Here is a 12,787-nt window from a genome sequence, read left to right on the forward strand (position 1 = left end):
ACCGCGCGGCCAGCGGACGGGAGCCGGGGGTGGCACGCGGGCGTGGGGACACCCAGCAGCACGGCGCCCAGGTGGCTCTGGGCTCGGAGAGGCGTTCCCCGGGGGCCGAGCCGCCCCTTCCCTCTGGCCCCCTCCCGCAGCGGGCCGTCCCCTCGCAGACCCCTGTCCCGCCTTGCGCAAACCCGGCGATGCCGGAGCGCTTCCTTCAGCCCCGCTCCCGCACTCCCTGACCCCGCGCGGGCCCCAGCCTCCGCCGCTGCCACCGCCCGCCTTGCCGGGCTGCCCGCGGGCGAGTCCCCGCCTCTCCTCTAGCAGATATAAGTAGGACTGTCCCGTCCCGTCGACAGCTCACCTCGCTCAGCCCCGCCGCGACGCCGCCGACCCGCTCCCTGAGGATGTCGCGTGCCTCCGCCGGAGCGCGCGCCGTGCTGCTGAGCGCGCTGCTGTGCCGCCTGGCCGCCGCCGGTGGGTGACCGCGGGGAGGGGGGGGCGCGCGGGGCTCAGCCCACCTGACGGGGACGGCCCCGACGGAGAGCGGCCACGCTAGAAATTCCGCGCGTGGCCCTTGGGGCGGGGGGCGGCGGCCGTGGGGTGCGGGGCAGCGGCCGTGGGCGAGGGGAAGCGGCCGCCCCGCGGGGCCGTGGGGAGCGGCGGCTCCGTCGTTCAGCACCGCGTGCCGGAGCGCTCGTTTGCCGCGGGTGGTTTGTTCCGTCGGGACTCCTGATGCCCGCGGCCGGGGGGCTGCGGGGCTTCCCAGCGGCACCGGGAGCGGGCGGCGCGACACGCTTCCCTTGTCGCCAGGTCTGAGCTAATCGGAGAGGCAGAGGAGGCCACATTTAGGAAGCAGTGAGGATGTGGCTAAGCGCAGCGCTTGCTTCCCAGAGGTCGCAGAGGTCGCGGAGGTCGCGGCTCACCCCGCCGTGCGGGGTTTTCCACCGCGCTTTCCTGCGGGACAGTTCCCCGAAGCGTCCCCTCGGCCCGGGACAGGCCCCGAGGTGTCCGTGCTCAGGGCAGCACGGTGTTCTGAATAGTTTATCTTCCCAAAATAAATCAAAGGGGAACAGAAGTTGATGCCTTCTGCATCAGAGACAGTGGGGGTGACTGTGAACCGCGCTGCCATTGTTTGGGGTTTGGACATTCTCAGGAGGGTCTTCAAGATTTCATATGTTCTTAAGGGGTCTTGGATCAAAAAGTAAAGTGAGAACTCATCAGGAGTTACCTCAGCAAGCTCAGAGTTAGAACAACAGCAAAAGAAAATAATTTTCTTCTCATATTTCTCACTTCTGCCTGGGCACATTCCTTCGGTGAGACAGCGTGAGCCCGAAGGGCAGGACCGGGCCTTTCCGCCCGAAATAACTCCCCTAAGCAGTGATTAGCAGCAGTGCTCCCTTTACCTAAACAGTGAGCGCAGGCAGCCAGCAGTTACGCATAACATGGCTAATGGCAGTCTTTTCTCTTTTTAAAGGCAACCCAGAACTACCAGTGGCAGTTAATATAACTTGGTCTTCAATCAATTTTAAAACCATACTAAAGTGGCAACCAAAACCATCGGGTTACTTCTACACCGTAGAAATACATGGGTAAGTAACACAGAGGTGTACACATCAATGGCAATTGAAGGAGATGTAGCTGGAGTGTTTGATTATTTTTGAGACAGAATGTAACAGGAAAAGAGCTCACACACGGAGATTTTAAAGAAATTGCCAACCCAACTGCTAGCACTTCTTTATATCCAACTGTAACAATATCTGATTCAGGTTTCTGGCTTTGCCCACTTCAGAAAAGGGAAGCTGAGCTTTAGATTGGTATTTCAGTCCTGGGGTGAGGTGTGGCTCCAGCTGCACTGGAGACGTGTGCCAGCGAACTTGGAAGAAGCTGACATTCAATCTGACTTGCCATGTATTAAACACAACTTCACCTTTCTATGTCTGAACCAAGCCTTTGTTCTATAGTCTCGGGAGGCGTCTGATAAATATGAGGCTGAATTTTCTAATCAGTGAATCGCTATAATGTATGTTTAGTCCTGCTGGGTAATACTAAAAATTACCTTTGTTCATCTAGCTCTGTCAAGACTTCCTCTGTCATCGTGTTTTATAGAAGCTATGAAATATTATAGACATAAAAACTATCAACCTACTTGAAGTGTCTTACACCTCTGCTGCACAAAAACTTCTGTGAAGTTCAGCAATAAATCTGTGCTATTGTTAGCTCCCATATTAATTCACAGATCATTATTAAACATACCCTGAAGGGAGACTGCATCAACTCTCCCACTTGTAACGAAAATGTGGTACTGTAGTCTCTTCTGTGTACAAAAGTTGCCTAGAAATGAAAGCAGTCTCATGACTAATGGATGAAATACCAACGTGATGGTCTAATGTGCTCTTTTATTCTTTAGGCTAAGGGAGCAATTAAATGAATAGACTTAAAAGCACGCAGTTAGCAGAGTGTCATAACCTAGCTTAAGAGCTCAATCTTACAAAGAGACGACTGCAGGACACAGAACTTATCTAGCACAGTGCAAGTTGAAATGTTTTATGAATATAGAGTTTATTTTGCTTACGAAATATTGAAGTCTGTTTGCCCAAGTTTCAGCATAGAATCAACCATAGTTCTAAAATCAACTATATGGAGGAATGAAGATGTTCCTATGGATGAATTGCACTCAAATGTTTTCTTTCTCTTCTGTGTACACTTAAGAGAGTTCATTTGTTTGATCACCAAGGTCAAATCTCTTCTGTCCTTTTTCAAAGCATTATTAGGATGCAAAGGGCCATAAAAACATTTTCCCCCCATAATTTATTATTTCTCAAGTAAATCCTCTATCTTTTAAAATCAAGAGAAATTCATAGAAGTCATGTTTCTTACAATATTATTCTTGCTTCTATAATGTAATGCTGCAACTAAAATTGCTGCTAATGTCTGGTTGTTAGTGACATTTGTACTTGCATAGATGCAAACACAAGTGACACAAATGAGGAGGTGCTGTTACACTAAGCGATTACTATACATGGCAGCAGAGTTTCCCAGGACAACTCGTGTTTCTTTAGGCAATAATCGTTAGATGCGTCTGTGAACAGGGAAAACATTTTCAAAGTGATTTCTATATCTTTTTTGTTTTGTTTTCATAAATCAACTGAAGACAAACGCCAGAAGACATCTTTCTGTAATTATTATGGCTCATGTTTTTTTTCTACTTGATTCTACAGTGTGTTGTGAAATATACCTGTGCAGAACAGAGGCTTGTTTTTTTTCCCTTCTACTTCTCAGCCTGCAAGGCCATTCCACTGGCTACGGGAAGTCTATACAGTTTGAGGGGGAAAACGTTTTTAACATATATAATTGGCTTGTGAAAGTCTCCTTGGGAAGTGCTGATGCTTCTTTTTTACTCTTTTCAGGCAGACATCTGATACAAAAAAAAAATGCGTAATGACTACAGAAACAGAGTGTGATGTTACTGACGCACTCAGGAATGTAAAAGAGACCTATACAGCACATGTATTGTCTGTAAAATCCTTTGAGGTGGATAACTTTGAGGAACCACTTTTTGCAAGCTCTGAAAAATTCACACCTTATAATCAGAGTAAGTAGGATTGCCAATTAAATCTTATCATTAGCTTTCTTTCAAAGATGGTTTCCACTGACTTAAACAAGGTTTGAATTTGGCCTAAAGTTTTCTCCTATAGATTCTTATAGTAGCCCTACTGGTATCTTAGAAGAAGACATTCAGGCATAAAGCTTTCTTTCCCTGTTCCAGAGCAGTGTGTAAGATTTTAGCCGCTATTTGTTTCTCACTGCATTGAAGATCATTTTGTTAACACTGTGTACTAAATATGGATACTTGTTAATAATCCTGTACTGCCTTGCCTTGGCTGAGTAAATGCTTCTATTTGAGAAGGGAAGGGAGTAAAGGGAGGAAAAGAGCAACATAGAAAATAACAGAACCATAGAACAGCCAAGAGTGGGAAAAAAAATGTGATGCCAGTGTTTTAATTCTAAAAATGCTTGTTTAGCTATTATTGGAAAACCGGAGATCCAGCATCACACACAAGAAGATTCCAAACTGAATGTCATGTTTCAAGATCCGCTTACCCCATACGTGTTTCCTAATGGAAGCTTTCAAAGCATTCGAGATGTTTTCAAACATGACCTGGAATACAAACTCTACTACTGGAAAGATCAAAGTTCTGGAAAGGTAAGGTCTTACTCTGCTTTTCTACATATTCTGAAGATATATAATAGCTATGTAATTTCTGTGCTACCTTAAAAACACTGCCATTTTTGCAGATGACATCTTCCTGAAATACTTTTTTTTTCTTTACAGAAAGATGCAACAACAAAAAGCCATACATTTGAAATAAGTGTTGACAACAAAAGTAACTATTGCTTCTACATACAGGGAATCATTCCCTCTCGCAGAGAAAATCGCAATGGTCAAGAAAGCATGGTGCTTTGTACCACTGTAGGAAGAACTATTTTAGATGGTATGTATCTGGTGAAGCATCCTGTGCTGCCTTCAGCATTCCAACAGAAAGACACTTCAATTTCAAATGTATTTTATAACTCTATAAAATGTGATGCCTAAGTTATAAAATGAACTTGAATAAGCAAGAGGACCACAGAAAAACGCAAAGAACACCATTAAGTAAGAGGCCACCATCTTTAAACTATCTTTAGCCAGCTAGAGTTGGCTGTAGGGTGCTGCTGAACTGCTTTGGTTCAGCTTTAAATTGTCTGAGCTGTTGACTGGTCATGGGGGTTTCAGGTCTTGTAACTGGCCTTTGGCTTTGTTTTCTTTGTTTGTTTGGTTTTTTGTGTGGTTGGTTTTTATCCCCCACTGTTTCCTTCAGATCCTCCCAATACAAGTAATCCCATAGCAAGTGGCTGATTATGTCTAAAGCATAGGAGAGCTGGAAATCTGAAAGACGAGCATTTCCACTGACTTGTAATTTGAACTGAAATTTATTATCTCAAAAGCAGATGATAAGACTAAGACTTCCTTTGCCATGTCAGCTGACAGACTGACTTCTCTACTCGTAAATATGTGAGCGGACAGTGAATCAGCCAGTTTTATTCCAGACAAACAATTTGGATAACGCTTTCTTCAGTATGAAGTCTTGAATATTTATTAAATAATATCACATTACTATCGTGCCTCTTTCCTCTCCATTAGATGAGGCTACTTGGACTCTTAAGTAGAGAGCCTCTTATGAAGTTTGCTTTCTCTCTAATTGACTTTATTATCTAGAATATATTTATATATCACAATAGTTAAATTCTAGTAAGTTACAATTTGAATAAGAATCTCATTTATTGGTACTTTCTAGCTTCTAATCTAGAAAAAAAATCCACTTGGACATAGTTTCACAGAGATAATGCAGAGATTGGGGGAATGATTTGATCTATTCTTGGTATTTTGTTGTACTATCTAGATTAAAACCTACTGTGAACCACATGAAATAAAGCTTTACCTCAGTTCAACAAATTCATTTTTAAAACAAATTCAGTTCACATTGAGGTAATTATTCCAATTCCATGGTACTATGAAATACAGAAAGCATTTTTTTAGTTCAGTGTAAGAATTTGTAGCACTGTGACATGTCATCTCTGATAACTGAACCTTGGATTTTTTCCCCAACTCTACAGAATATGGAGCAGAAGTCTTTATCATCATAGCAGTGGTAGCAATTGCAGTCATCACTCTCGCCATTGTCCTAGCGGTGATCCTGTGTAAACGCAAGACAGCAAAAACTGCGAGAGAAAAAGAACCACTTAATGGCATCTAAGGAAAAACTATTGTGGATACTTGTGGAAGACACAAAGGCAGGAAAAAAAAAATTGTGTATTGATGGAGCCTTTAGCCTCTCTGGTACAGGAAATTTGAAGCTAAAACTTTTGGTGAAGTCAAAGACCCATTAGACAGCCACAGATTTAAAAAAAAAAAAAAAAAGCCACAAATACCAGGAAGCCCCTGTATCTAGTGTCTGGAGACTGGAAGAATATCTTGGTGACCTATTACAACACAACTACCCTCCTCATTCTTCTCAGCTAGAATCAAATGAATCTTTGATTTGACCAGACACCCTGAAAGTATAAGCTTTACTGAGCCAGAAGTCTTACGGTACACGTGAGGGGAAAAAACACTACTTTTGAAAAATATGTCCTTTTCTAATGAAAAGGACCGTTTTTCTGTTTCTATGAAACAAAACCTCTACTTATCTGACTCTCTTACAACATTATTAACTGGTGAAATGATCTGTTAGTTCAGATGGCACGAAGATGCTACTGTTATTTCTGCACTTCTTGGATAAGACTGTCTTGGTCTGTTTGTCTTTGGATATATCCAATCAGTGGTAATCAAACTAGTGTATTGTTGAGTACTAATTAATACTCTTGCAGTAGATAGTTGCTAACCATATGGAAAGTGTATCTGTATGACACTACACCTACAGTTCCACAGACAGGGTAGCCTGTTGGTTCCAAGTAAGTGTTAGGATAAATACTTCACAGTTGGAGGGAATAGTAACTCACCTCAGGCAAACACTGAGTAAGTAGCAGTAGTTACTGCATTTTGAACTTTATTTGAAATTAAACATTAAATCAATAGTTTATGTATTATAGATTCAAATCATCTTGGTGATGGGATTCAGAGGTACCTTTTGCTATGACTGTTTTAATATTTATTTTATTAATGACAATCTAATTTTTATACTGGTGATACATGTATTTATAGTAATTTATACTTTTCTAGTGAAATAAAGGTGACTGGGAAAATAAGACAGTTTCATTTTTTAAATGGAGTACAATATTCATTCTGGAACTGAAGATACGTTTAGGAAACACATCTTGTGATTGCAGTTTACACAAGTTGCCAGAAATCTAACCAGGACCATGTGAAATAAACCAGCAGGACACCTACTATCTGTAAGGACAAAAATATGAGAAGCCATACTTCACAAACTAATACTAGGTTTTGAAGAGTCCCAAGTTGCTATTCAGCTTTCTGCTTGGTTGAGTGAATATTCAGTATCAGGTTCTTAATCTAATGGAAAGTATATTGGATACCCACCTGGATGTTTACTTCACGATCCCCACACTGATACCTGTACCACTTTGGATACCACATTCAAGGCAGTATAGGGCTTGGCACTGAGCTGATAACTGCTGCAACATTCTACCTATTGCTGCTGCTAACAATGGGGATAAGAACCAAAACAGAAAGGAAAAAAAGTATCAAATAGTTTACACTAATTGGCTGTATACCTCCAGGCTGTGTATGTGCCTTTGAAGAGGATACCAACTGTGTTTATGAGAATTGATAACAAAAAATGATTATCCCAATCTATCAACTTCTACAGAACTGTATTCGATATTTGTTATTCTTACTACACAGTAAGATACTTCTTTATATGGATTAAGAGTCCTGTGATTATCCCACAGTAGTTTACAGATGCTTGATTTGTTCTTGAATTCTGTTATTTACGAGGGAAAAAACTTTTTACTTAATATTGAGCAATAAATGCTTAATGCATTTTTTCGCATAAGATTCTTTTTCCAAAGAAGGCTTACACCAGCAATCAGAAGCATGAGAGTGTGTGGGAGTAAACTTAAAAGCATTCCAAAGTTGTCATCATTACTCCCCTGTTCCACTTCATTAGTTTCATTCAGAGTAGAGCTCAGGAAAGGCGAAAGTTCATAGGAAAACAAAGCCCACAGGAAACAGCACAGCGTTTATTAAACTAGACGGTGCATTTGATTATCCAAATAGAATGTTATAAATAACGCTTTGTTAGCTAGATTTTTCTTGTGCTTTCAATATGAAGGTTGTTTTGATTAAAAGAAAGAAAGAACACCCACAGATCACAAACAGTACCTTAAATGGTGTAAGAACGGCCCACTGCTGCACAAGTTTTAGAAACCCGTGGCATTTCTGCTCCCTAGCTACAATACTTTATAGCCTCAGCAATGCTCAGTAACCAGAGTCACGAGGCCTCCAGATTCCATTTCTGAAGTTTTCTGCCTGTTTGCGAAGACATTTGAGAATGGGGCTTTTTCCCTCCCCCACCTCTCATGCAAAGCTCCATGGATCAGTGTACGCAGCCTGTGCAAACTGTTCTAATGCAGAGGTTTAACTTTCTCAGTATTGTCACTAGGAAGAAATAGTAGATCCTATCCAGGGCACACACACACAGGGCCAGCTTCAGCGCTCTATGAATGATGGACAGAGCCAGCCAGACAGAGAATTGATGTGAGAAGGGGAAGGCTTTTCCTACATACCCAAGTTCCCTGGCCTATCTTACAAACACATTTCTGTCTCCAAGTGGGTTCCTACTGATGCTCCTAATTCCCCATCTTCTGCTTTGCCTTCAACTATTTCAAGAGGAGAAAAACATTTACACACTTCCCTGACACAACACTTGGGCAAATGAATGTGTAGCATTGCATACTGTAACAAGCCACAATCATTTTATAATATTGCTTTAAATTCAAACTTTTCTTCAAACAAGCGAATAAAGGCTGATGTGATCCCAGCTTTCTGCCAGCCCTAACAACACTGTAGGTGATGACTGCCATTACTTCAAATGAACAGCTCTACAGGACTTAGATATGGCTATAGACAGCTTAGCCAATCTATTCCCAGCAGATTCGGCTTCACACTGTGAGAAGGGTGCTGCTGAGAAGCACAATACTAAAAGAATGCTATTATAAGTTTAACTTAAATCACTGTTCATGTGGCAGTTCAGGACAAAGTTTCTGCATTGAGTGAGTGAGAACAAAACAGCTATGAAATATTTCCTTCTTATTTTCCAAGTTAGTACTGATTGCTGCACAATTTTAGAGCTCCATAATACACAGGAACAAGCGGGCTTTTGAGACGACCAGACAAGAGTCAGTTCAGCAGTTTGCAGTTACTCAGTACTTAGCCACTACACGTAAGAGTGCTTCCTATAGCCTAGGTTTGTCACTGCAGGAGAGGGAAGTCCTGGGCTGGAGCTTTGTTGATGGGTTTCTGGATGAATTTTAACTCCTTTCTCAAACACAAAGAACAATCTGCTAGACAGGGCAGAAACAGGAACTGCTCAGCTGAAGATCTTTCCAAAACCACTCCACATGGTGTTGCCACACCATCCGCTCTTCTCCTGTACAGTACATCCACAACATTAACGCAGAGATAATCCTCACAGAAAGCTGTCCTTTCCTTATATACTGCTGTAGGTCCCCTCCAGTGCGATACAGCAGGTCACTTAAAAAAGCTCAGGGTGTAATGAACTGGACAGATGTGCTGCAAAACTGTTTTTCCTTCTACCCTATGATGGGAAATGTTCCCGCCAGTTAGATTCTTCTGCTGCTTTTGGCATGAGCTCTAAAATAGACCCAAATAGCTCATATCAGTATCTTCCAAAAGGGCCCAGAGGAACACCTACATCTTTTCCTGCAATTCCTCAGCCTGTAAACTGCAGATGAATTAGGCAGTTTCATAGAAAGATTTGCCTCAGGGTCAATTTATTTCAATAAAATCTGCCCGTACTTAGGGAAAAAAAAAGACATAACCATTCGACTGCCCCCTGGGCTCTTATAGCCAGGTTCTATCTTGTATATCCAGGGGCAGGTATTACGTCCTTTTCTCATAAAAAAAATGCATTCCATAGGTGACATACTTCAATTTTTTGTTCCTATAAGAAGCTCACAACTCTTCTCCTCCTTCCCCAAGTTGCATTGTTGACATTTCCATTCCGCCTACCCATACTCTGTTCATTTCCATGACTACTACTTCCCCAGAGATGCACTCACCATCTCATTAGGATCTCAGTTATATGAAAATATAGCATCTGAATAAATATATATTCCTTAATAAATGATCAGGAATATTCTAATAGCACAGCAACATTTTTCACTCTCTACAACTTCTCTTGCTCACCATAATCAGATCAGAAACTTTGAGCATTTCCTAACACTGTTGAGTGTTTCAGTGCACTTACCATTTAATAGTAACACTTTTAGTGACATTTTAATTAACAATGAAATCAATAATCTGAACTCAAAGGATATTCTCAGTTCCAGACCAAAGTACATCTCAGTGCCACCTTTTTTTTCCTGTTCATATTTTCTACCCTATCACTTCAGAACTTATTTAAATAGCAAAGTACCCAAATGTTATAATAATCACAAAACTCTTTCATCAGAAGAGCAGTTTAATTAAAAATCCTTCCTCTGAATAGAGATGTTCTCCCAGTGTGATCATATTATTTTTAATTTGCCCTTCAGTGGCCATAAAGCTAAATTAAAAATCAAGTGTAATAAAAGAGCTAAAATGACAAGAGAGATTTTAAAGCCTTCTCCAATAAACGTAGTCATTATTTCAGCCCCAAAAGATGGTATTTTTAAACTTAATTAAAAGAGTACATTCTTGATTAACATAGAAGATTTTCCCTCTGCTGCTTTTGTACTTTACCATTTATTCATGTCCAAAACATATCTTCACAGAGATGACAGTCTTATATTCCATCTTTCCACTTTATTCATAAAATATCCATTTGCTTCCATAAATCATCAAGGATGCAACCATATCATCATACGTCACTGCTTCAGCTATCTTTACTGGAGTAGAAGCATAAACATATCTTGTTTACGTTTCATAGTGCAAGATCACAATAGCAGCACTGTATAAGCAATTTATACTCCAGAAGCCATCTCTACAACACTAATCCTGCAACTCAACATTCAGTATTACATTCTAGGTGACTTAGAAAAGATGACCCCAAGTGGCAAAAAAGAGGCATAATCACTACATTATTATCAATCTAATTTTTCCTAAACGACCAGCATGCTGATACCCTGTTTGAATCCAGATTCCACCAGAACTTGAAGGAAAGGGGCATATTAAATTTATTAAATCTTCTCTTTCCTACTAGTGAGGAGCAATGGATAACTTGAACAGTTCAATGAGACCCAATGGGAAACCTGGGAGCAGTTATCTCCCTAGATATCTCCCAAAGTGACTCCAAGTGACTCCAAGTGGCTGAGGGAACTGAGATCATTCAGTCTGGAGAAGAGGAGGCTCAGAGATCTTACTGCCCTCTACAGCTATCTGAAAGGAGGTTGTGGCAAGGTAGGAGTTGGTCTCTTCTCCAACATAACCGGCAATATGACGAGCGGGAACGGCCCGAAGTTGCACCAGGGGAGGTTCAGGCTGGATATTAGGAAAAACTTCTTTTCCAGAAGAGTGGTGAGGCACTGGAACAAGCTGCCGAGGGAGTTGATGGAGTCACTGTCCCTGGAGGTGTTAAGGAAAGGTTAGATGTAGTACTTAAGGACATAGTTTAGTGGGCAATATTGGTGGTAGGTGGATGGGTGGACTAGATCATCTTAGAGGTCTTTTCCAACCCTAATGATTATATGATTCTATCAAAAGATATTCACACAAGATTAAATCTCTTACCATGCTTTTTTCCCCCCCTTCAAGATATCTGAAACAGAGAACAGATTCCTGTTGCTATCCTTTTAAGGAATGGATTGAGAACCCCTGAGAAGTGGCTATGATCTTTTAGGAGCACTGAAAAATGTGTTACTACCTCACAAGGCATAAATGTTGCACTGAAAGCCACGCAGGTTACACCGCAGCACAAGTATGTTTGGAACTATAACAACACACTCTAACAAGTTAAAAAAAGGCTCAGATAGGAAGAGACCAGCTGGAATGCAACAGGAGTTGTAACAGTGGCTAATTTGGGCTTCATATGCTTTGATTTCTACTGAGCTTGCCTAAAAAAGCAACCTCTGAAAAAGCCTTTTTGGGGAATGCCCCCCATTCCAAGGGCAGTGACAGGCACAAGAAATAGTCAGAGGAACAGGTCTCGGGTGAGAGGCTGCTCTGCTCATCTGTGCCGTTTCTCTCAAGAGGACCAATGACTTACCACAACCTCGGGAACACGAACACACAGGCATGTACACAGGAACTACTTGCCTCTCAAACGTACCCATGTAAGCACCTTGTATCCCATGGATACAATGCACTCCAGCACCTCAGAAAAGGGTAAGGAACTTTGGAGATACACCCTAATCGTTAAGATTTTTGTGAACATTGAAGAATTAAATTCAAGCAGGCCTTCCAAGATTTTCTTAGGACTGCTATAAATATGACTATCCTAATATATAAAATCTAATTATAATTTTTCTATCATCTACCTAGCATTTTTAAGTTTAAGAAGATCAGAATCTCAATGTGCAGAATTTACCTTGGTCCCTAACTCCCTGTTACACATAAAAACCCACCTGCTACTGGTTCCTGACTTTCCAGAGAGGTCCTGTTGCAGTATTTAAGATTGCATTGGAGTTCTAGGAAGCCTTCAACACACATTTATTTCTCCTTAACCATTGTTTCCCCAAACGCTTCAGTTCATTAGTCCCTCTATGGAGGGTTATCCTGCAGTACTGTACAACATCTGGCATATTAGCAGCTTCTGTTTTTAGCTCTGTGGCTTTCATGCCAAGACATTCCTACAGCAACACACCACAATAACGTAAATAAAGGGCTGGTTTACTTTGGGAAGCATCTTCACACTACTTACCCTGTCATGATTCATAAAGACTAAAGTAGGTTTTCAGTCTATTAAATGGTTTTAGTACCCAGTAACAATAGACCCTTCTAAGAAAATATCTGGTTATGTAGAGGAACTTCTCCAATTGCATGTGTGGTGTGGTTTTTCCAGAGCAGCATTCTCCAAACTTTTTATAATCAGGATTTCTTTTAAAATTACTGTGATTTGAGCCAAAGTCTGAAGATATT

General features: G+C 41.4%; 1 protein-coding gene across 1 annotated transcript; it reads left to right on the forward strand.

Annotated features, from left to right (window-relative positions):
• F3 (coagulation factor III, tissue factor) lies at positions 233 to 5,950 on the forward strand. Its single transcript, XM_021405564.1, has 6 exons — positions 233 to 465; positions 1,466 to 1,580; positions 3,399 to 3,583; positions 4,014 to 4,195; positions 4,325 to 4,484; positions 5,647 to 5,950. The coding sequence occupies exons 1-6, from the start codon at positions 396 to 398 to the stop codon at positions 5,784 to 5,786; spliced, it is 852 nt and encodes a 283-aa protein (XP_021261239.1). The 5' UTR covers positions 233 to 395; the 3' UTR covers positions 5,787 to 5,950.

The sequence above is a fragment of the Numida meleagris genome, chromosome 7 (genome assembly GCF_002078875.1).
Source record: "Numida meleagris isolate 19003 breed g44 Domestic line chromosome 7, NumMel1.0, whole genome shotgun sequence".
NCBI lineage: Eukaryota > Metazoa > Chordata > Aves > Galliformes > Numididae > Numida > Numida meleagris.

Coding starts and splice junctions, on each gene's coding strand:
- F3 (XM_021405564.1), top strand. CDS start 396: ATGTCGCGTGCCTCCGCCGGAGCGCGCGCCGTGCTGCTGAGCGCGCTG. Junction 1,581..3,398: donor TACACCGTAGAAATACATGG/GTAAGTAACACA, acceptor TACTCTTTTCAG/GCAGACATCTGATACAAAAA. Junction 4,196..4,324: donor AAGATCAAAGTTCTGGAAAG/GTAAGGTCTTAC, acceptor TTTTCTTTACAG/AAAGATGCAACAACAAAAAG.